The sequence below is a fragment of the Astatotilapia calliptera genome, chromosome 8 (genome assembly GCF_964374335.1).
Source record: "Astatotilapia calliptera chromosome 8, fAstCal68.1, whole genome shotgun sequence".
In the NCBI taxonomy this organism is placed as follows: domain Eukaryota; kingdom Metazoa; phylum Chordata; class Actinopteri; order Cichliformes; family Cichlidae; genus Astatotilapia; species Astatotilapia calliptera.
Window position 1 is genome coordinate 3,727,714 of NC_137429.1, and position 24,295 is coordinate 3,752,008.

Here is a 24,295-nt window from a genome sequence, read left to right on the forward strand (position 1 = left end):
GTCACATGGACCTGCTACATGCAGTGTCGTTGTCAGAGCTGATATTTATTCACCTTTCAAAAAACACTACAGAATGACAGGAAATACATCAAGCTGAAATAAACCTGAATATTTTCCAACTTTATTGCTTTAATGCAAAACTGTAATTGTTTCTTTTATTAAATGCAGCTAGCTTATTAGTTAATCCAAGTCTAAGTCTAATTGAGACATTTCCTCCATTTTTGTGTTTAAGAAATTAAATAATCTATCAGGAAGCTGATAGACTCATGGCTCTAAAGCTAACTACCTTAGCCTAGCTTATTCACATTAGCTTCCTTCTCTAGTAAAATACTTTTTTTTTTTTTTTTAAATTAAGCTACCGAAGAAAAAAAATCATACTATGTGTTAAACTCTCCAGCAGCAACATGCGGTTGCTATTTAGATTATCTATACAGAAAAATGTTTGGGTGAAATTTCATGACTTTGTCTGGTAAATGAAAACTTTAAACATTACTGTGATATTAATCATGTAGGAATTCAAAATTACACAAGCAGTACATACATGAGAGAAAATGTAATACATTATAAGTCCACTTTAGTGTTAGTTTTCTTCTATGTTTGCTGCTCTCTGTGTAAAAATACATTTACCCATTACCCATGACCACTCTGGTGTCACAGCTCACCAGCAGACTTCAGGAGACCGAGACTGAGGCGATGGAGAAAGCCTCCGAGCTTGAGAAGAAGCTCATTCAGACCACCAAAGAAGTGGAGCTCCTGAAGGTAGAGAACAGCAAGTTCATGCTTACATGTTTTTCATACAGAAACACAGACTGTGCCAAGCAGTCAGATGGTAGCAGAAACATCAGAGCCAACATATCAAACATGAATCCACATCGTGTCACCTGACAGATAAAGGTTCCTAGAATAAGGTAAATGGGCGAATGTGGCTTAGTAACAGAAAAAAAGGCCTTAAATAGAGACATAATAATCCATTTCATGTTTCTGTGCTTTTATCTGTGTCTTCTCTTAAACACCAGAAGAGAAATAGTTCACAAGTAATCACTTTTTAAAGAGTACAGTACATTTATGGTTTTTACTCCAAACATTAACAAAAAGAAAATATTTGAACTCCTTTGTTTTTAAATTGTGCGGAAGATAAAGTCAAATAAAAAATGTAGTTTTGCTAAATTTAATAATAGTCTGAAATAACTGATCAGCTTTTCTAGAACTGATAACTCAGAGTTTAAAGTTAAACTCAGAGTTGCTTGAACCTGTTTTTTAGATCAGGGCTCAGTTCAAATCCATTTACTGATAAAGACTTAAAAACCACTCAGTTCTGCTTTATAGAGTTTTTTTGCTGCTTGATATTTTTGTTTGTGGTTCCAACACGAGGAAGGGCAAAAGCTCAGCCAGCGATCTTCGTCTTTTTGTTTGTTTTTTGAGTTTTACAGAGAGGAAAAAATCAATCGCTCAGCTCTGCCAGTATCTCAGTAACCTGTAGCCGTTTGTTCTTTTCCATTAGGCTCAAATTTAATTTTCCCTGTTTTGCTGTCCCAAAGCTGTGACCCACTATGATAACTACAGTATACTGAAACCTCACACCTACACCACATGTCCGCCACATGGAAGAGATGTGATTTGATTTTTAAGCACCTTTCTGCATATATTTGAATGCTAACGAGGAAAGAAATGCTTCCTGAGATGCTGAATTCTCTTTCTCACTTCAGGCTGATGAGTTCAAATTAGTAGCAGACATGTAGCATGCAGAGACAAACGTGTTGGCGTTGAAGTACAGCTTTGAAAATAGAGGAACTAATTGGCTTAATTAGGGAGAGACTGATTGTTCTTGTGAACGTTAGTTAAGAAAAAGCACATAGCAGCACTCTCACCGCAGGTACCCCACCTGGTGAAGATGATCTGATTAGAGTTTAGTGTTGCAGCTGCATAAATCTGCATATTAATGAGCCAAAGTGTTGTGAGCACACATGTCCTTTTGCCAAGACGATCACACCAGATCACATATTTCTTTTTTTTAAGCTGACAGAACTGGTCCAGCCTGATTAAAGACACTTATGCTCTGTGTCACAGGAGAGTCTGCGGGAGTCTCGCTCGCAGGTGATTCTGCTGCAGCAGCGAGAGCAAGAACGTGAGCTCAAGCAGGAGAAAGAACAAGACACCCAGGCCCTGAAGGAGCTCGAGGTCAAAGTTCAGGCTCTGGTGGACCAGGGTCTTGTCCAAATGGGGCGCTCTTCCTCTGGACACCTAGCTGTTCAGGTGGTGCAGCAGAACAAGAAGCAGAAAGGTCGGCAATGTTTTATCACACCTTCCTAAATCCTCAGTAACCACACATACACTCACAGCGTGAACAATTCAAGTTTGAGTTTTATGAGCTGGATTCAGAAGTTCCCTTTTTTAGTGACCAGATAGCTGTGCTGCACCTATCCAGGTAACGTCAGGGTGAACTCTGGGTTTACAGCATTACAAAGGTGATGCGCTGGTGGTACATCTTCATGGTAACTTACCTGCACACAGACAAGGCCTACCTCCAATTTCTGTTTTTGTAACTCAAGATAAGAGATCAAAAGATCTGAAACCGCCATTGAGTCCGAAAAGTGCATCGCCAGTCCGAGATGATACTTCAGACCTTGGTGTGCGGATAATTAGAAGCTCTTTGTATTTCCCTGACGGGCATCATTATGGGATATTGATTCGTGTAATCAGATTTATTGCTTAATTACAGCTACACTGTAACTGCAAGTTGATGTGTAGACTATTTCCTGACAGCTGCAGATCAGGTTGATACAGGAAACAACCTTCAGGCCATTCCTACAACAGAAGTTCCTCCACAGTCGGTACAAGCTCCTCCTCCCCCTCCTCCTCCACTTCCAGCTCCGTCCTCAACCACAGCTCCACCTCCACCTCCTCCACCACCATCAGCTCTCCTGCCTTCTGGAGGCGGTAGGACGGAGGCGTCAGCAGGGACCTCAAGTGAGTCCACAATCAGAGCAAAATGAAGGTCTTAGTAAGTCTTTAAAAACAATCAGGTTTAGCAATTTTGGTTCATATTTTATTTTCTTGTCCTTGATATCTTAAAGAAGAGATGATTTTTTTCTTTTTATACATCAAACTTGAAAATGAAGAATGATTACAACAAGCAAAAGTTTCCAGCTTTTATCGAACTGATTGTAGAGATTTAAAAAAATGTTAAACTTTATAGAAAATCAAGAAATACCACAGAGAGGAGACATGTTGGAGAAACCAAAGTTTTACCCCCTTCCTGCCTTGGTAATCATTTTCCAGCTCCACTTTGGGAACTTTTAGTAATGATTTCAGTGTCTTTTCTTGTGAAAGTAACAAACGGCAGATTCCCCAACGCAATATTTAGGAAGATATCTCTGTTACAATACGAACATTTCTCTTACAGACTGTAAAAAGAAGAAGGCCATTCAAACCAAATACCGCATGCCGCTGTTCAACTGGCAGGCCCTCAAATCCAACCAGGTCGCAGGAACAATCTTCAGTGAGGTGGACGACGAGTGCATCTTAGAGGTTTGTTCATGTTTCCTCTGCTGTCCCAAAAACATCTGGACCTGGGTTCCTTCATGGACAGTACTTACAAGATGCACGCAGCCAACATGATCACACCTGCTGGTTTTTGTTGCTGCATTTTGGAGTCAGAGGGTACTGTGCTAAGTTTTCAGCTAAGTCTAGCTAGTCTGGTTAGGAAAAGCAGCACACAGACAATTAGCTAATTAGTAAGTAACAGACTAATTATGCTTGAAAAGTCACTAAGTTGGAAGACAAAGTTCTTGGAAAGTCATTTTGTCAGATAATTTTATTAAAGATCCAACAAAAGGCATCGCAAACACTGGGCAGATGAATTATTTAAAAAAACAAGCAAACAAACAAACAAACCCTCACCTCCTGAACAGTTGATGGTGGAAACTACCCGTAGGGACCCAAACAGTGTTTTGTGCCAGGCTGTCAACACACTTTGCAACGTGTTGGACATTTTTTACATGAGAGTTATGGGGATGAGCACTGGTTTGGAGTCAGCCTCCAGTGGCCATAAGTGGAACTACAGTAGTTTTGGTATTTCTGCACTGGCTTCATTTTCAGACGTGGAGGTTGCAGGTTGGGTTTTAATCCAATTGTGGTGCAAATCGTTTAGCAGAAAACAACAACATGCAATCTATGCATTTCTTTTCTTCTATATTAGTGCAATCAATCCTAGCAGTAATGTATTATCATGGGAACTTGCATTTATTCTACATCACTTAAATCCATGGATATTCTTCCATGCTTTTCTCCATTTGCAAACCTTTGTGAGTATTTTAAAAAGAACAAAACGAAATTTACAATAATCTTTAGAACAAATTTTCCAGGAATTTTTCCAGCAGTCACATGCTTTATCAGGAAGTAGTTTAGTCTGTAATAGGCTGCTACGTGACTTACAGTAAACAAAAGTGAAAGTTTAATCTGAGTATTAAAAAATCTTAATGGTCTCTGTTTCTGTATTTGAACCCTGTTATTAGGAGCTAAACATGGCTGCCTTTGAGGAGCAGTTTAAGACCAAAGCCCAGTCGACCCCTGTAGATCTGGGAACCCTAAAGAAGAAAATGGCCCACAAGAGTCCCAGTAAAGTGTCTCTAATGGAGCCCAACAGGGCCAAAAACCTGGCCATCACCCTGCGTAAAGAAGGAATGGCTGCTTCTGATATCTGCTGTGTCATTGAGACGTATGTGTTAAACCCTGTTTGTGCATCAGCTGAATAATACGGCAATAAAAAGAAAATCTGAATATATTGCAAAGACACTTTATATTCAGAACGTGCACCGTCCCCGCAGGTACAACCTGAAAGCTCTGAGCCTGGACTTCCTCGAGCTGTTGGAGCGTTTCATCCCCACAGAGTATGAAATGAAGCTCATCCACAACTACGAGTGCGAGGGCAGGCCCCTGGACGAGCTCAGCGAGGAGGACCGCTTCATGGTGCGCTTTAGCAAGATCCCGCGGCTTTCCCAGCGCATCAGCACTCTCACCTTCATGGGCAATTTCCCTGAGAGCGTCCAGCTGATACAGCCTGTGAGTCCACGGTTGAACTGTATTTGAGGAAAGAGAATTAAGCAAAGTTTACAACAGGGGATTTCACAGTCATGCCGAGGAAAAGGCAGTTATTCTCTTAGAGTTTATTCCTAGAAGTGGGCTGAATAAAAGCCCACTTCTAGGAATAAAAGGCATTTATTCAGGTACTGAGGTTTAACACGGGGAAATTTCTCCTTATCAGCACTCTGGCTTTATATTTACAGTGGAATCACTCTTGTCCTCTGACTCTGCGAGAATTACAAAAAAGTAGACCTAGTCCTTTAAAATAAAAATGTTAGTGTATACTGTAATGTGCACGCACTGATCTTTGCATTATTTCTTACAGCAACTGAATGCCATCATCGCGGCCTCGATGTCCATCAAGTCTTCCACTAAGCTGAAGAAAATTCTCGAGGTGATTCTTACTTTTATATTAAGTGTCAAAGAGCTCCAGTTCATGACTAAATAATAACCTTTACTGGTTAGGACTGCTTCTCTGTGACTTCCTGTGAATCCTCAGCAACGGCAAAATGGAATCAAAGTCACTGACCTCCTAATTAGCATTAAAAATTACAGTCAAATCCTGGCTTATAACATTTTTAATTTGTTTATTGTTCTTCTAATTTCATTTTAAAATACTGGTTGATGGGGGGGCTCTCAGCAAAACAACAGAAACACATTCAGCCAAGATCTCACATAAGCTGTAAATAAACGATGGACCATCCGTTTGTAATGGAGCCTCAACGTTAGCATTTTGTGGTGTTTTTTTGTTCCCAGAGGTGACCATATTTAGATGAAGTAACAGTGGTAAGATGTCAAGTAACACTAGTTTAGGTAGGTGCAGGCTTGGCCAACTGTAGGCCTCGAGGACACTGGGTCAACACACCTGAATCAAATGATTACCAGGCCTCTGGAGAACTTCAAGACATGTTGAGGAGGTCATTTAGCCATTTAAATCAGCTGTGTTGGATCAAGGACACACAAAACCTGCAGGACACCAGCCCTCGAGGCCTGGGTTTGGACAGCACTGGGTTAGTGAGCTGTATCAGTGCACTGTATACATGCAATACACAAACACTGATAATAGTTAATGGTAGAAACCTGGAACACTAGAAAAACAGAGCCTTGTAATTTGTCTCACAGACTGGTACTTATACGCTGCTTTCTGCTATGAGCCTCATTCACCCATTCACATTATTCTGTGCCAGAGTGTTTTCAGGCTTTGATGGAAATAATTTCAGGTCCAGTTCAGCAGTTCTGGGAAAATAGCCTCCAAAGCTTGCAAGAGCACAGCTGGTGTAATATGAGACCAAACATGCTGTGTCTTTAACCCGGAGGAATTTTTTTCCTTCAACTTTGGTTGTTGTTTTTTCTCCTAAATTTAAAGTGGCATAAAAACAATGATGAGTTGTTTCTGGAAAGGGAGAGGTTTTGTGTTTTACCTCTGTGACAGATTTCAAGTTTTGTTTTTCACTGCAGGTTTATTTTTGAGTCTGTGTGGGCTGCATATCACACATGCTGTCACTTTGTGTCACATCTGACAACATACTTTTCTGTCTGTTGCTGATGTAAAGATCATCTTGGCATTTGGAAACTACATGAACAGCAGCAAGCGAGGAGCAGCATATGGCTTCCGTCTGCAAAGCTTAGACTTGGTGAGAAAATTAATGCAGTTTTTTCCTGCAGCTACAGATGGCTTTTTGCTTCGGTTGCTATTTCTGTAGATAATTCAAAAATATTTTGTGCAACCTGTTGTTTTTATCGATCTAATGTCAGACTTTTCATTCTTTGCTGGCTCTCCCAAGCTGTTGGACACCAAATCTACAGACCGAAAACAGACACTGATGCACTTCATCGTCAACATCATCCAGGAGAGATACCCAGAGCTGCAATCCTTCCCCACAGAGCTGCACTTCCTGGATAAGGCGGCACTTGGTAAGCACATCCTCACATGTGTACAGTGATTAATGATGGCTGAACTCCTGTCACAGTTTACAAAGGTCCAAGATCCAAGCAGATCCACTACTTCCCTCCCAAATTAAGTAATTATAGATTAAACTCTAAACTATGAAACAAAGCTGCAAATAAATAAAGAAATAAAGCACAGCACAATATGATTCCTGACAGTAGCTCAAGAGTTGCTGCTATAAAAGAAAAAAAAAAATCAAAAAGAAAAACTAGCATTTGATCTGATCAACATTTGGCCTAAAATCTTGTTTTTATTAACTGTATTTGTGGTTTGTAGCCCTGTAGTAATTGGATGTTTTGACCTGTGTTGCCTTTTTAACTTCTGACTTCCTGACCCCCCTTTTTTTAATCGTGTGTCCAAGATGCTGTGAGTGTAGGCCTGAGGTCATTTTTTAAAAATGGTTTTAAAAAAAATGTTAAATATCTCCATGAACATGAAAAGCCCCCCAAAAAGATCTCAAAGTCTGTCAAGTGCATGCCAAAGAAACAGGTGGTGATATAATCCTAAGTGTGAAGAAATGCTGGCAAATAAAAAGACAGAGTGTAGTCAAAAGGGAGGTGAAGGCACATAACTTTGATCTTACGAGACAAAAATCGCTGTTTCTCTTTTCCACGTTTAAATGCAGCAGAGTTTCTGTAAATGAAAAGCTTTATTTTTAGTGACCCTCAGGACAAAAGGACAAAATTCACAGAAAAATCTGTGTTTACCAAAATATCCGTGTACATGTGGATGTAGCCTGAATCTCCCTTGTAAACTACACTTGATTAAGGCAACCTGCTAGAAACCAAAGCAGTCATGGGGCGTTTTCAGTGTAGCACCATGTTTTCACCTTGTAACTGACATGAAACTACTGCAACCGCTCACCAACAATTGGAGAACACCTAGAAGTTTCTATGGAGATGCTGACTGGTATGTCTGAGATGACCAAGAGGATAAAACCTACACAAAGCCAGAGTTATTGGTTATACTTTTGAAACTTTTATTATTACCGTTAAATGTGGTCAAACTTTAATCACATACATTTTAGTTTAAACTAATACCACAGATTGTAAATACACTGATGATAAAATGACAAATGCTCACAAGGTGTTATGACAGCAGTAGAATCACTTTATTCATGCAACACCTTGCATAACCCTTCAGTCTTCTAAAGTACATCATAATCTAGTTGATGTTTGATAAGCAATGATAAGAATGTTAATTTGAAGCTCTAACTTCACCTTGAAGTCTTTGTCTCTTTTAGTTTCTGTGGACAGTATCCTGCAGGACCTTCAGGCTCTGGAGAGAGGCATGGAGGGGACGAAGAGGGAGTTCTCCATAGAAAAAGACAATCTAGTGCTGCAGCGTTTTCTCAACACCAACGTGGAGCTGCTCAATGGTCTCATAGCCGATGGAAAGACCGCACAGGTCGGATTTAATTATCAAAATCAGAATACTTTATTAATCCCTGAGGAAATTATCCAAATTTGTCTCTGTCAATGTTAGGAACAGGAAGTACTTGTCAGTTCATGGCTGATCGTGACCTTCTTTTGCAGGATGCTTATGACTCAGCTGTGGAGTACTTCGGAGAAAACCCCAAAACAACGCCGCCCTCTATGTTCTTCCCTATTTTTGTCAGATTCATCAAAGCGTACAAGGTCAGATAACAGACAGCTGCTTCACTGATATGCACCAAGAGCTTTTACATTACACCTGCAGCCATCAGTGACTGTTTATAATCTGACCTCTGAAACATTGGTTTTGTGTTTGCCAGCAAGCAGAGCTGGACATCGAGCAGAGAAACAAGCAACACGAGGCTCCTTTAACTCCTCCTAAACCTGAAGTCATGGGGAACAAGGTGGGAACGATAAACAGTCAGTGCAGGAAAAGTACTTTCAAGTGTGTCTACAAACTTTCCAAGCACATAAAGATGATTTTCTCCTGAATAATTAGACTGTGTCATTTTGCAACAACACTTTAAAAGCTGACAGTAGACCTCAGACTTTATCTGTCGGCCCTTTCTTTTTTGATTTTTTTTAAAGTGATATTCAGCAAGGGAAACACCACCCTTCAAAAAGTACTTCTTCTCAGTGAAGGACAGAGAGAAATACTCTTTTCTGAAAGCCCTTTTCCTCTGGTAGAGACATTAATGATCTCAGTTTAGAGGAAAACTGCTTTGCTTTTAGAGAAATGTGTACAAAGACCCACGACATTAAAAGGTCAAAGTATCAACAAAAACTAGTGTGATGCTCCAGTCAGCCATGTCAAGTACAAAGACAGATAAACTACCATAAAATATAATAATATAAGGTATTGGATCTGGAACAAGCCTGGAGCTGGACTGCCCTGTTCGATGTCCAAACAGCTCTCTTCAGTTCCCAGTCATATATGAACTGTTATTAACGAAAGTGGTAAACATGGTCCGCGCTGCCATCAAATTCAAAATAAGACAATATTTTTCTTTCTTAAAATGGTCAATTCTTTTTGTTTTAGTTAGTTTTAATTTTCGAATTGAAACATTTGATCAGTTCTGTGTTGCTGACCGCTTGTACTTCTTCACCTATCAGACTTCCACACTTTAAGGACATTCCTTGAGATTATAACTTTCATGCATAAAAACGACCAGACTATTGGACATAAAAAGAACTAAAACTCTCAAAGCATGTTGTAAAAAGTTGCATTCAACTAAATCTGATTTGTTGTTTCAGGGTCCCATGATGCCCAGACCGCCCCAGATGGACCTGATAGCAGAGCTGAAGAAGAGGCAGATGTCTCCTTTGGTGAGGGAGGGGAAAGACGGAGCCATCGAGGACATTATCACAGGTACACAACAAACTGTCTGTTTTTTGTATATGTGTTGTGAACCGTTATCAGCAATTATCAGGAGGGGTTAGTTACACAGAGCTCACGCTGCCAAGGCAACAGAAAGATGCAGCTATGCAGTTACAGGTTCGTGTGGTGCTAAAGCTACACAGTGACAGCTACGTAATTAAAGTTCAAACATTGTATCAAGTGAAGTTTAGCTGCTAACATAGCAACACTTACACACTAATGCTTGCTAATTAACTAGCTAACAACTAAACTGATCACTTTTTCATAGATTAGAACTAGATTTTTTAATTTGTTTTGTTTTTTGTTTGTTTTGTCTACAAACTTTGAAAGGCAGCAGCTAAATCAACATAAGCCACAAACTGTTTCTCTGCACTTGTTTATGTTGTGTTCCAGCAACCACTCCCCAACTGATTGGAGAGTACAGATTTTTCCCAACAGCAAGAACTCGTCACTGAGCGCTGACTAAGCTAAGCTAACTATCTCCTGATTTCCAGCTCTAGTTTTGATGGACGCTCTAGTCCATTCATTTTTATTTTTCTGTACCTTCTGCTGTCACACACTTTTTTCACACTAATCGTCCTCAGTGTTTTTACTTTCTTATCTAAGCAGCTGTTAATCTCATTAACATTTTATCCTATTTCCTCTCCAGCAGTGCTCTTTTTTTAAATTTCCTTAGTTCAACAAACTTTCACTAAGGCTTACATCCCTCTCCTGTGCCCTTGTTTGTCCCTCCTCTCTTCCTGTCCCTGTTGTTTTTTTTTCTCTTCTGTCTTCAGCTCTTAAATCCGTGCCCTTCACGGCTCGCTCTGCCAAACGCTCCTCTCGTCTCTTCTGCGACTCTGTCTTCAGTGAAGAGGTGATGTTTTCAAATCCGCTCCTGCTGATCATGACACTGTCATTGTATTTATAACCAGGAAGAGATGGTGGATACAGAGTGTAGAGGTCACTTATAATCCTTTGAGCCCAGCTTCTATTTCTGCTCCAGTCATGGACATGAGACAAACTCAACAGTGAATAACAACAATAAACACAAAATATTAGAAACACATTATATGGCACTAAAACTGCATAGAAATTGTCCTGCTCTGCCTTCCCAATGTAACTGTATCCCAGACAGTCTGCCCTTGAAGGAATATTTTGGGTGCTGTTTATTGGATTTATGCCTCGTGACTGAGTTCTCTCCAGAGGTTTTCTGACACACTTTAAATGGCTTTCAAAGAGAAGGAGAGCAGCTCAAACTAAAACACAAGAATATGCTGTAGAATATGCTTGTCTTGGATTTGAAGGTTAAAGGAGATCTATTATGTTTTCCTTGTTTCCAGTCATAAAAGTACTCTTAGAGTGCTTGGATAATAAAGATATATTCAATATATTAAAGGGAACTAAAGTAAAGGACATTTAGCACTGTTGCCTCATTTGTTAATGGGTCCTGGTTTCAGAGCCACACAACGTCCAGCTGTGTGGAGTTTGTTGAGTTGTAGTTAATCCTGCTGATGCAGGCCCGCAGCACAAAAGACTTTATCTCAAGAATTTCACAGGCTTGTTAAATAACATCATTTAATGACTTAGAGGCTGAATTTAAATTGAACAAACAACGGTAATGGAGATATACGCTAATTCTTAGACTGATAACAGTGATTTTTAAACTAATTTACTCACCCAAAAACTGTCAAAGCTCTTCCCTTTTTATTTCAATCTGTGGTGCAGGACGTACGACATCTCTGTACTACGCTATGCTGTCCAAAAGTATACTTCTACCAGTCGTTTAAAAAGTGTTGGAAGGTTCATGTTGGTCAGTGTATGTATCAGTCATCTCAAGCACAGCCTGCTCTGAACACTTAAATTACAATTACAGTTTTTTCTATGCAGTACCCACAAAAACATTCTGTGTAGCCAATCAGAAAAGAGAAAGCTTAAATGATGGAGGGGCTGAAGTATATCTTTAGATGAGCTGATCACAGTACATTCATATAATTCTCTACAATGATTATTTTGAGCTGTGAATGCTGTAAAGTTACTCCTGTAACGTCCAACAACAAAAACACGAAGTTGGAAATCAGCGTAATAGATTCCTTTTAAGATTGATCGTACATCACATCACACCTGTGAAGAGACGAAGGTGAGAAAGACACAAAGGTTTAAAAGGTGTTTTTTTTTTTAAAGCAGCAAAACACAACAAAGATTACCACAAAGCAGCCTCACACACCCACAAAGATGTGCAAAATACCACAAAGACATGAAAAACAACTGAGAGACAAAAAGTGAAATGCAAAAGAACACGCTGGTGCCTTCTGTGGGTCTTTTAAAAGCTTATGCTGAGGGGCTCATTGTCCCACACTCTATCCATGTCTGACACAGATTCTAATTAAGATTTTATAAGAGCCAGGATGGCTTGGCAGTGACTCTTTCATACCAGACGTCTTCGCATTTTCCTGTTTTTTGTGTTGTTGTTTTTTTATGGCCAATTTGATGAGTAGAAATATGTATTTTATGGCTCAGTAAATAAAGCCCAACAGGCCCTTAGTTTGCCTTTGACATATGTCAGCGGGCTGTTCTGAAGCTTCTTGTCTCACGTGGATTATTCGTGTTTGTTCTCTTTCGTCAGATCTGAGAAATCAGCCGTACAGACGGGGGGACGTCGGCCGACGCAGCGCCAAGTGGAAACCAGGGCAACAGCTGCAGGTATCCTCAGACATCTCCCTCTGAAACACAACAACGTGGACTGGGTTCATCATCGTGGCTTTACAAGCACAACGCATTTGACTCACTATGGTGACAGTCTTATCACTCTCAAGCATGTGGACGAATGCAGGGGTGGAAATGCATGCACGAAGATCCCTAAAGAGACAAAAACATAAGCTAATGCACACACACACACACACACACACACACACACACACACACACACACACATTTCTGCTGCATTAGGGCGCCTCTCTGGATAAACTTCAAACTGACTGTAGAAATGTTCTGTGATTTGAGTGATTAAATGTTAAAGAGGGCGAATTATTAGCTGTACTCAGCGCTAATGACACTGGATGCCATCCGAGGTAATCAAGACAATTACATGGAAGAACGAGCCACTCAGCTGAGAGGTAACACGAGCGCTTCATTACTGCCGCTAAGACATCAGAGCCTCACCAGAAAATTCATCTTCAAAGGCAAAAAGCTGATAGACTCGTGGATCATTTTGATATTTTTTTATTAGTTTTAGTTTAAACAGAATTTTAATCGCAGCGTCCCATCACTCTTTCCGTGTCTGCAGTAGGTCTCAAAAATTATGGGAAAGATTTATAATATATTTAATTTATTTTTATTACTGTGTAAGTACAAAAACAGCAAGCTTCTACTTTGCTTCTGCATTTCAACAAATAAAACATTTTATACTGTTCTGGGGTTTTTGTCTGTTTTATTTGTGTCTATCCTAAAACTCAAACTTTTGTATGCTTACATTTCATACATTCAATACATTTCATTACAGTAGATGTCTTTCTAAAAGTGCTCCAAGTTTAAGGATATATTTCTTCATCTTCAACGCCATGAGCTTGTACAGTACAGCACAACTACCTCGACTCTACTCCCTCAGAGGTTGACAATAAATGGACACACATGCTGGAGTTGCAAGTTGTCCTAAGCTGCTGTACCAGCAGAGGGAGATATTTTATTTCAAGCAAATGTGAAAATCATCATGTTTAAAAATGTTTAGAGTCATTACTAACACTGGGGTACAAGGAGCCTGAATTAGAGACTTCATACCTTCCTTGGTCACTAACGAGTTCTTAACTTTAAATATATATAATATAAAAATATATCAATGTGTGTCCATTTCACCCAATGGAGAGGCAAAGTGTAACATCCCATCAAATTACACACTTTGTTGTGATTGGGTTGACAAGTGTCATCTCTTCAATCGGTTTGACCCTGGATACTGTGGCTGCTGTGCTGTGCCTGGTATAACTCACAAAAACACACCTTAAAACACATGATTCATAGGTTGGTGAGGAAATAGCATCTTACTAATTTTGAAGGGCTTCATTAAGCCTTTAAAGAGCTTCAAAGTGCCTGTTGCTCTACATTATAGGACTCTGTAAAGCTGGGTTATCTTAATATTCATCAGGTTTCTTTTCAGCACAACCAATGATTAAAATAAAATGGTTAGAGAAAAAGGTTATTCACATCTGTCTCAGATGTTGCTGTATGTTATATATTATTATGTACAGCAACTCCTTAAGTTAACTTCAACAGGTCCTTCCTCTAAACCATCTGTTTATTAGACCACAGAGTGCTTAAGGAAATCCTTTCATTAGTTATTGCTTTGATCTAAAATACAACCAAACTTTTGCTATTAATGGCAAGGTGGCAGTAATTAAACCATTACTTAAAAAGCCATCTCCTCACCCAGCTGTGTTAAGTAATTATAGGCCAGTGTCCAACCTTCCTTTTATTTTAAAAAATACTGACACTCTTCTTCAACTACTGTACAAGCACTTAGTCCACCCCTACCTAATAACTCAGTGTACACATATACTGGTGACTACTTCCAGCAGGATAACATGAGTTATCACAAAGCTCACTTCATCTAAAACTGGTTTCATGACTATGAGTTCATTGTGCTCAAAGGCATTTACAATCGTCAGATCTCAATCTACTACGGCATTGTTGGAATGTGCTGGATGAGCAACCTGCAAATTTCCAATATTTGTTTATAGCTTGAAGCTGAATAACTCAAGAATGTTTCTGGGGAATTTTGGATCAGTGCCATGAGAAATAAAGTTAGTTTTGTAGGGATAAAAACGACAATAGAAAACTGAAACATTACAACACAAATAAATCACAAAAACACAGTAAACTCAAAATGCTGGGTCAACTGATCCAGAACCATGGCAACTGTACAATGGACTAATTCTTTCAGAAGTGCTGTGATGGTTATTTTGTGTCCATGTGAGATGTGGTTCCCAGCCTGTGTTGATGAATCTAAGAAATCTGAGGTTGTGCACATTTCACAGTTGTTGCTTCAACTTGGTACTGCTCCTTGCATCTGTTCGTTTTGTAGCCAAAGATAACTGTTGTTGTGAAATCGATAAGCTGGTCGGTTTCAGTGATCATAAGGATTTTCTGTGATGCTGCATTTACATCTTCACTTCTACCTAGTGCCCGTGAGCACCGCCAGCAGCCATCTGTGCCAGAGTGACCGAGCCCCAGGCTGAGAGGTCGAGGGCACCCCACCCCCGAAGGGGCCCAAGCGAGCCCCAGGTTCCAGGTCCCGACAAGCACCCACCAGGAGTGAGCCAGTGCGTACCTGGATGCCCATCCCCGCATAGCTTCAGTTCTATATCTCTCACTCATAGGTAGGCTTTAGGCAGGGGCCTAGCCTGGAGACCTCTACTTACAAACCTTTACTGGTTACATGCTCTGGTCAGAATTTGAACCCACAGCCTATTATTCAGAAAACCCTTAGTGTGACAAATAGGTATTTACTAGCTGGGCCCACATCCTCATTTTAGGTTTGACAGCATTTTAGTAAGTAAAGGTGAATGCTTTGACATTAATTGAGCTGCGGTTCGGTGAAGGCCTCGAAGGGGACTGGCGATGGCTCCTGGGCCTGGCAGATCCCCATGCACTGAATAGAAATGAAGAAGTTAAAGAATTGAGATCATGGAGGGTGGTGATTCTAAAGTGGTTAAAGTTTATAGGGAAAGAATTGGTTAATGTGGCTATAAAAATGTTTCAGTGGCAGTGGCACTATGGTCACAGTGGCTCAGTTTATAAAGCTGAAGTGGAAACAGGATTGAGGAAATTTACAACCATTACAGTCAAATCCTAGACAGAAAAATAAAATCAATGCAGCTCCCCAGTGACATTTTTAATCCAGTTGAAACACAGCTTCATACACTTAAACAAACTTAACAAATCCTTACATGTTCTAAAAACAAACAGGTTTACCCATGTATTATAGATCCTGTTTGACTGCTGCTATAATGTAAAAACAAAAAACTTCTCTTTCAACACGACTGCCAGGAGATTAAGATTTGGCTGCGGGGCGCTGCGAAATCTTAACATCTTTGTTTATAACAAAATAATATCTATCTATCTATCTATCTATCTATCTATCTATCTATCTATCTATCTATCTATCTATCTATCTATCTATATATATATCTATATATATATATATATCTATATATATATATATATCTATATATATCTATATCTATAGATATATATATAGATAGATATAGATCTATCTATCTATCTATCTATCTATCTATCTATCTATCTATCTATCTATCTATCTATCTATATAACCACGCCATAACCAAGTGGCCGGCATAGTGTACAGGAACATCTGTGCCGAGTATAACCTAGAAGTCCCGAGGTCAAAATGGGAGATGCCCCCAAGGGTGGTGGAGAATGACCGAGCTAAGATCCTGTGGGACTTCCAGATACAGACGGACAAAATGGTGGTGGCTAACCAACCGGACATAGTGGTGGTAGACAAACAGAAGAAGACGGCCGTAGTGATCGATGTAGCGGTTCCGAATGACAGCAATATCAGGAAGAAGGAACACGAGAAGCTGGAGAAATACCAAGGGCTCAGAGAAGAGCTCGAGAGGATGTGGAGGGTGAAGGTAACGGTGGTCCCCGTGGTAATCGGAGCACTAGGTGCGGTGACTCCCAAGCTAGGCGAGTGGCTCCAGCAGATCCCGGGAATAACATCGGAGATCTCTGTCCAGAAGAGCGCAGTCCTGGGAACAGCTAAGATACTGCGCAGGACCCTCAAGCTCCCAGGCCTCTGGTAGAGGACCCGAGCTTGAAGGATAAACCGCCCGCAGGGGCGCGCTGGGTGTTATATATATATATATATATATATATATATATATATATATATATATATATATATATATATATATATATATATATATATATATATATATATATATATCTCTAGATATATCTATCTATATCTATAGATATCTAGATATATCTATAGAGATATAGATATCTAGATATAGATATCTAGATATATCTCTATATCTCCATATCTCCATATATCTAGATATATAGATATATAGATATATATAGATATATATATAAATCTTTTTTATTTAATTGTATGTTAAATATGTTAAATATTCACTTTACTGTATAACTGCTTTAGATCCAGATAATTTATTTTTGTAATTATTTTTAATTTCTTTTAACTTTGTCATTCTGTCATTCCACTTTAAGCTTTTTGTTAGAGGTTTTTTTTTATGTTTTTGCCAGTGTAACGTGCAGATTCTGAATTTAGAATTTAGTATAACAGTATTTTGTATAAAGATGAGACAGCCAACATATATTAACACAGCTGATTCTGTATGAAGAGCGTATAAGAACTACAAAATGAGCAGTTAAAAACAGAAACTAAACAAATAACAAATGAACAGCTACGTAAAACAGATGAAACCATCAAGACAACAGAACAGCTCCTGTTTCACCGACAGCAACAGTGTTTCTACAGTGAAACCAGAAGTTTCTCCACTTCCTCTCTCATCATCTGCAGCTCCACAGGGATTATCTTGCATTGGCTCGATGCTTCTTTAACACAGCGGAGAAACTCTGACTCATCTGCCTCCATCTGACTGTGGTTCATCGTTTTCTCCATTGCGTTCACTGCAGCCAGAGTCTTTGCAGTCTGATTAGCGACGCCTTTCACAGCATCACAGGAGGCCATTTGGTCACAAATCTCTTGCACCGTTTTTAGCTCGTCCACCAGCGGTTCGATGCTTTTAATGAAATCTGCTCCAGTTTTCTGCATGGTGACTACTTCTTTCGTTAGCTTTCCATTTCCTTTTCGAACTTTTGTTTTAGAAGGAAAATCGATGGCTTTTCTGACCAGATAAACTGCAGCTTTTGTAGCATGCAAAGCACCAAAACCACCACCAACAGCACCACCTGCTGCACCAATTGACCCGCCAAATGTGCTACCAGTTGCACCACCAGTGGCGAAGCCAACAGTAAACCATAATGAATCACTCACGATCCCATGAGCTTCTATACCCACTGCTAGAGCTGCAACACCAACTGATCCACCAATAAACCCCGAAAATGCTCCTCCCACCACTCCCCCAAAGACACCGCCTACAAAGCCCACAGTTGCACTTGCTGCACTAACGTTGCCACAAAACTTGGCATAAGTTGCTGCACTAACTGCTCCCAAAGCAGCCCATACACCACCAGTAACACCCCCAAAGACTATACCAATAGCCCCTCCAAACACACCTAACAGAGCCTGGGCCATCTTGTCATCCTCATGCTTTTTATCAACTAGAGCTGCTGCATGCATGAAATGCTCAGAAGCTTGCTGAAGATCATCTTTGCGTTGGCCATAGAGCCTCACAAAAGTCTCCAGACTTGTTCTGAGATTTTTACTGATGTCAGCCGAAGTGTTGAATCTCAATGTGCTCCACATTTTTACGTTTCTGCTGCCGCCCCCCAAAAAACACCTGAAGAAACCTTGGTGAGCAAAGTCGAGAGTTCAGGTCTTTAGAAGTTGTAGAAGATGCGTGAATCGAGGCTTGTCTTTGAAAAGGCCGAGGTTAATATTTTTTTTCTTCCTGCAAGTCAGAAACAAAAAGGATCTGAAACTTATGAGATAAACTATCATCATCTAAAAAGTTCTGTGCAGAAAAAATGCTTCAACTTGATCTTTTGGGGAATCTAAACTTTTTGGCCTAGACTGGGGAACTCGTCATAGGGGATTTTGAATTCTGATGCCACTGTTAGGTGTTTGCCACAGCTGAGCACTGCCAAGATTCTCTAAAGAATTTCTAAATATTGTTAGCAAACGTAGATTTAAATTAAAAGAAGAAAACTGTACATGTCATTGTTCAGCACCGTCTAAAACCAAATCTATAAGCAATTTTTAAACATAAACACCCAGCAGATGTGGCTGAAACGCTGATGTCATAACACTGGTAATTGATAGTAGAAATAAAATGAAGACAAACTTTTTCTTGGTAGAAAGTCCATGTTTAGGCAGGTGTGAAGAAATGCTGTAAACAAAGAAAGCTTTCAGAAATATAAATGATTGTTTATTGGCCCCAAATGTATTCTGCAGCAGGACAACGACCCCAAACACACACAGCCAAAGTCATTAAGAACTATCGTCAGTGTAAAGAAGAACAAGGAGTACTGGAAGTGATGGTTTGGCCCCCACAGACAACATCTTAACATCTCAACATCATCGAGTTTGTTTTACATTTCTCTTTTATCCATTCACTGCATTTTGTTGATCGATGAAAATACATGATTAACACTTCCATTTTTGAAAGCACCCTTTGTTTACAGCATGTTTTTCTCACCTGCCTGAAACTATTGCACAGTCCTGTGTATATGGACTGCTTTGCATGCTGTGCCTTCTAATAGGGCATAGCATAAGGGAAGCACGAATATTATAAATACAACTGGTCCCAACACAGAACCCTGTGGAACCCCATAACTAACACTAGTGTGTGAGTAGAACTCCCCATTTATATAAACAAACTGGAATCTAACTTTTTATATATTTATTTTAATATAAAAATTAATCTAATATACATTAACAATAATATTGACGACATTATGATTATTCATCTATGATTAGTAGAGATGTTCAGAGTAAAATACTTCCCACTGAATAGCGTGTTTTTAATGAATGAGACTTGATCTGTGCTGCACATCCGTAGATATCTCTTGTTGACTTTTTGAAAGAGAAGTTTGCCAGTTTAACTCTAGCTGTTATTTCAGCTCTGCACAGGTAGATGGACTGGTTTATCAGTGGCTTCACTTTGATACTGAAACAATCTTAAACAGCTGAAGAATTCAAGAATTCATGCTTTAAAGCACTTTCAGCAGTATGTGCAACTACATATGCTCGCTGCACGATGTGCGGCATTTTTGTTTAAGTTTCCTTCTTTTGGCCAACGCTGTTGTTAACTTCTGTTCACAAACTTCCTTTCCAGATCGTTGTTATAATTTTTTTCTTCTTCTTTTTAATCAATCTAAAAAGGTATGACACTGTACCACAGACTAATGGGACAGGAGTGCAGAGGCTGTCCCTAGGATCCACAGTTCCTAAACATTACACTAATCTCACAAAGCAACCAATAACTGTGGACTCTGAAAACTATATGGTTTAAAACGGGTTTCCTTTGACTGACGCTCTCCAAAATGTCAAAATTAAGGTTGAATCATGCAAGCAGCTCTGAGAGCAGAGGTACCTGTAAAATTATGAATCTTCACATAGCAGGCACTTTTACTTATGTGACGGCTTTTTTTGTGTTAGTGTATGCAAGGAATTAAGTTACGCAAGTGGCAATAAATCTTCAGAATATGTTTTTTCTCAGCTTGGCTTTTGACATATATAATTGCACACAAAGCTGCTATTGGATCACTGAACAAGTTAACTTGATAGTTTTGTGTTAAATTGAGTCAACGAGCTGAAGTGACACATTTTTGTGTGGAAAATAAGTGTACAAAGTATGAACTTGTTATGAATGAGGGATTAAATTTGACGTGCCGCTGACAAGGAAGCCGGAGTTTCAATTCAGTGCTTCTGTAAGTTCATCTGTACTCACTGTCTGTCGGCTGCCCCACTTATTTCAATGAAGCTCTGACTGCTGTCGGCTCAGCGATGCCTAGAAATGCGTCGTTCATATGGAATCAGATAAAGTAACGTATGCAGAGCGTGAGGTTTGTTCAGATGAGGAAGCAGGAAATGGAAGAGTGAAAGCAGGGCCGGACTGTTACTAAAACAGTCCCAGATGCCTCTAGGGGGAAAAAAATGGGGCGTGTTTCAGCATGCAAAAGTAAAAAGGGGAGAACAGTTGATTGTAAGTGACGTTTAAGCATTAAAAAAAAAAATAAAAGTGTAAAAGAATATAATGTTAATAAAGAGGTTTATAAGGTGTGTTTTTCAGGAACTGAGTGTCTAAAATCAGTCCAGTCGAGCCGAAGGGGTCCGCCTGACAGCAGAGGATGAAGGTCAAGCTGAAGTCTGCTTTGCATAATAATTCACTTTCTGCTCTTTGTGGAGCTGATTGAGTCGCGGATCATCTTAAGCCTCCAGCTCATGTCCCTGAAGGTAAACAAAGAGCTCTTTAACACTGATTAGTGTCCACTGACACTCTGATCCCAGCTTCAGTTCATTAAAAAGGCAAAACTAGTGTGCAGACACATTTTATAAATGAATACAGGTCTTTGGCTAATTCACTGATCTCCTGCAGAAATGGAAAACGCACAAGACCCAAAATTTAAGGATCAACTGAGTAAAAGCATCTACATACAAAAGGATGAATAAATGCATTCAATGTAAATGTTACCAGATGCTACCAAGGTTAGACTTGATGAGCAGGTGAATGCTTGAGCTTTACAATGATTTTCAAAAATAAGCGTCAGAAATAGTTGTTTTATTTATTGATTTTTTATCTCAGTCCATGTGCATTTTTTCACCTCAGGTTTTTCCAAAATTATTTTAAAAAGCGTGTTAGATGGAGGAGTTGTACAGAGAGATGGCAACAGGCAGGAATGATTTCCTGTGTCGTTCATTATGTTCTATCATATATGTATATTGTTACACTGGAGGATGTTTGTATTATAAAGGTTCATTTTTTGTCCACTCTGTGTACAATGTGAATGAGAGGGAATATCCCTGCCACTGAAGCCCCGCCCACCAGCAAAACAATGTTTATTTTGGAGGATCAGCAAATCAGAAGGAAGTCGAGGAGAGATAACCAAGTAATGTTTTTTTTTCCCCTTTTGACAACTGGGCTGCAGCAAATAGAGACGATTTAAATGATCTTATTTCAGTGGAGTTTTCTTTTCTGATTTGAAATAAATGACGCTGTAAAATTAAGTTATGATTCTTCACACTTTTAATTTTTTAAATGTTTAAACATGGCTCCAAATTTGTTATGTGCCATTGTTCTCTTTCTACTAAAGCTACAGCTCTATAGAGGCTGAATCATGGCAGTCCCTGTTTGTGGCCCTCTCACCATATTGAACTGGAACAGTAATAGTCCCGCCCTTCCACTCCATTCTTTAGCTTTCTGATTACTCAGATATTACTGTGCCTCCTTCTGTGTGAGAATCATCTAAAAACTAAGCACCAAAGGCATCACCGAGGTGAAAACAGTTGCTGGTTCATTGAAACACTGCGTACAGGTAAACATTGCAAACTCAGTGTGACTTTTGGAGGTCTAAGTCATCATTGTTGCAATAACAATATCAGGATATATCATTTATTTATTTTTTATTGTTCTCTGAAGTATTTCAGTCAGTGTACAATAGAGATAACAATTCTAGTATGCATTGAAAACCGTTTACACTTCAAAAAACCAAAGACTTCAGACTTGACTTGGACTTGTACAATAAAGACTCAGAGTCGAGGTTTGGGACTCGAGTCTTGCATCCAGCTGTAACAAACAATAAAGTTCAAATTTATCGACTTCAACTGAGCAAGTTTTCACTTTACTTGTTTTTATTCATGTTTATTGAAACAGTCCTCTTAAGTGAGTGTGCTCTAATTGTGGAGCATCAATACAGCACAAACCATATAACATAACACAAGTTGTTTTGGGGAGACCATTTGGTGTTTATTGGACGTTAGAACATCAATTTCAGCCGTTAGAGACTTGAGACTTGCAAATAATGACTTGTGAACAGCACTAAAACATCAGATTTTACTCCTAATTTGCAAGAACGTTTTGCTTGGTACCTTAGTTAATAAGCTGCCACACCGACTTTGTCATGGCTCGGGTTCAACTTCTGAGGTTTTAGTCTTCATCAGCAATGAAACAAACATTAATCCTAATAAAACCAAATATGTCGTTTGGGGGATTTTTTGGTTTTATTTTCACATTCGTTATTACTAGTTAGACCTCAGAGAGTTAATATACACTTTAATGTCAACCTAGAACTCTGTCATGAAAAAACAAACAAAGCTGTTGGAAAATGTAAAAATTGCAGCAGGAATGTAAACGGACATTCTTTGCTCACTTCCTGCTCCACAACTTACTAATTGGAATTTACATGGAGGAATGTAATGTAGTCACTGCCGTCCTTTCTCTGCTGTGGCACTCAGGAGAAAGGACCCAAGTGCAGAATTCAAACACGGGGATGAACTGAAGGAGGCTGCTTTACTGCAACTTACACAAAAAAACCACTTAAAAAACCAAACTAAAACCTAGAAACTGGGACCTAAAAGCAAAACACTGGGAAACTAGGGATGGTGATCTCAGGGAGCCCAACAGGAGAAACCCACACAGCATAAGGAGACGACGCGGCACTAACAGAGAGAAACACAGGGCTAAAATACACTGAGGGATAACGAGGGAATGGACACAGGAGGAGAGCACAGCTGGGACTGATCACACTTGACAAGACAAGGGGAGGCTAGAGACACAGACATGAGACAAGGGACCGTCAAGTAAAATAGCATGAAAACAAAGGGCGCACAGAGAACACCTAAACACTGGAAGAAAAAACAAACACCAAAAAACTAGAAAACACTAAAAATTGATAAACACAAAACATAAACATGGAGTCACCAGACATGACAGAAAGAGTTTGATGTGGATGGACCTCAGTCACGCGTTGGTCCCTTAATTGGCACTCAGTGATATGCACTCTGTAGTGTGTTCATTTACTCATTTTGTCATTGCATCACATCCAACAGCTGATCTGCATAAAAAAAGACATATTTTCATGCCAATGGAAAGAAATTCACAAGTTTTTTTTTTTTTTTTCATTGGACACATGTGTGACTACCTATCAACAGACATTGTATCGTGCTCTCAGGGACTGACAGGCTGGCTGACCCTTGGACAGTCTTGCCACTTCTTGGTATGGGTCATGTCACTGTACTTGTGTTTCAGACTCTGTCATTTTATTATTCGATTATTCTTGTTCACAGTTTGGGTTTTCTTTAGCTCTTGGTGATTGTAGTCCTTTCCCCCCTTAGTAGTTATCTTGGCGTGTGTCTACATCTCCCCGTGTAACTGCTTTCAGTGTTAGTTCCACGTTTCTTAGTGTTTTAGTTCTCATTTCCAGTGTTTTGTTTCTAGTTGTCATTTTCTGTGTCTAGTTTGGATTTTTGTGAGTTTATGCTTATGAACAATTCTCCCCAGTTACTGCGTTAAGCTTGTGTGTCCTCAGTCTAAGTTTCGGTCTGTGTGTTTCTTGTTTTGTTTTCATAGTCCTTGTCCTAGTATCTAGTTTTTCTTTCCCTTGTTTTATTTTGTCTTTTAGGCCCAACAGTGTTTCCACCAGTTCCCCATCCTGTCATGTTCCTGCCTGTGTATTTTAGTCTTCCCCTGATCGTTGCTGTGTCACACCCTCTCCGTGCTGCGTTTTCTCCTTGTGTTAATGGTGGCTTTCGAGTTCTCTGTTCACAGTTTTGTTTTATAGTTTCCCAGTTTTTTAGTTGGTGCTTAT

General features: G+C 39.5%; 2 protein-coding genes and 1 long non-coding RNA gene across 4 annotated transcripts in view; 2 read left to right on the top strand and 1 right to left on the bottom strand.

Moving 5' to 3' along the window:
* fmnl1b (formin-like 1b) overlaps positions 1–13,232 on the top strand; it is a 38,196-nt gene extending 24,964 nt beyond the window's left edge. The window contains exons 13-27 of one of the 2 annotated variants that reach the window (XM_026177939.2): positions 658–759; positions 2,068–2,281; positions 2,764–2,967; positions 3,404–3,528; positions 4,515–4,717; positions 4,827–5,061; positions 5,408–5,476; positions 6,636–6,716; positions 6,867–6,996; positions 8,274–8,437; positions 8,566–8,667; positions 8,784–8,867; positions 9,718–9,832; positions 10,618–10,697; positions 12,447–13,232. In XM_026177939.2, the coding sequence (XP_026033724.2) occupies positions 658–759; positions 2,068–2,281; positions 2,764–2,967; positions 3,404–3,528; positions 4,515–4,717; positions 4,827–5,061; positions 5,408–5,476; positions 6,636–6,716; positions 6,867–6,996; positions 8,274–8,437; positions 8,566–8,667; positions 8,784–8,867; positions 9,718–9,832; positions 10,618–10,697; positions 12,447–12,452 (1,914 nt within the window). In that variant the 3' untranslated portion in view covers positions 12,453–13,232. The remainder of the gene's footprint in view (positions 1–657; positions 760–2,067; positions 2,282–2,763; positions 2,968–3,403; positions 3,529–4,514; positions 4,718–4,826; positions 5,062–5,407; positions 5,477–6,635; positions 6,717–6,866; positions 6,997–8,273; positions 8,438–8,565; positions 8,668–8,783; positions 8,868–9,717; positions 9,833–10,617; positions 10,698–12,446) is intronic. The other variant, XM_026177938.2, reaches the window with a different exon arrangement.
* A 3,944-nt stretch (positions 13,233–17,176) lies between these two features.
* Positions 17,177–20,892, bottom strand: LOC113028466 (uncharacterized). Its single transcript, XM_026178754.2, has 2 exons — positions 20,440–20,892; positions 17,177–18,438 (listed from the first exon to the last, which is right to left on the bottom strand). The coding sequence occupies exon 2, from the start codon at positions 18,291–18,293 to the stop codon at positions 17,337–17,339; it is 957 nt and encodes a 318-aa protein (XP_026034539.2). The 5' UTR covers positions 18,294–18,438; positions 20,440–20,892; the 3' UTR covers positions 17,177–17,336.
* LOC145430357 (uncharacterized) lies at positions 20,807–23,331 on the top strand. The gene is made up of 2 exons (XR_013910886.1): positions 20,807–20,945; positions 21,088–23,331. It is a non-coding gene; the product is annotated as an uncharacterized LOC145430357 (long non-coding RNA).
* The last annotated feature ends 964 nt before the right edge of the window (positions 23,332–24,295 follow it).

Excerpts from the sequence above, each read along its gene's own strand:
- LOC113028466 (XM_026178754.2), bottom strand. The coding sequence starts at position 18,293 with ATGTGGAGCACATTGAGATTCAACACTTCGGCTGACATCAGTAAAAAT.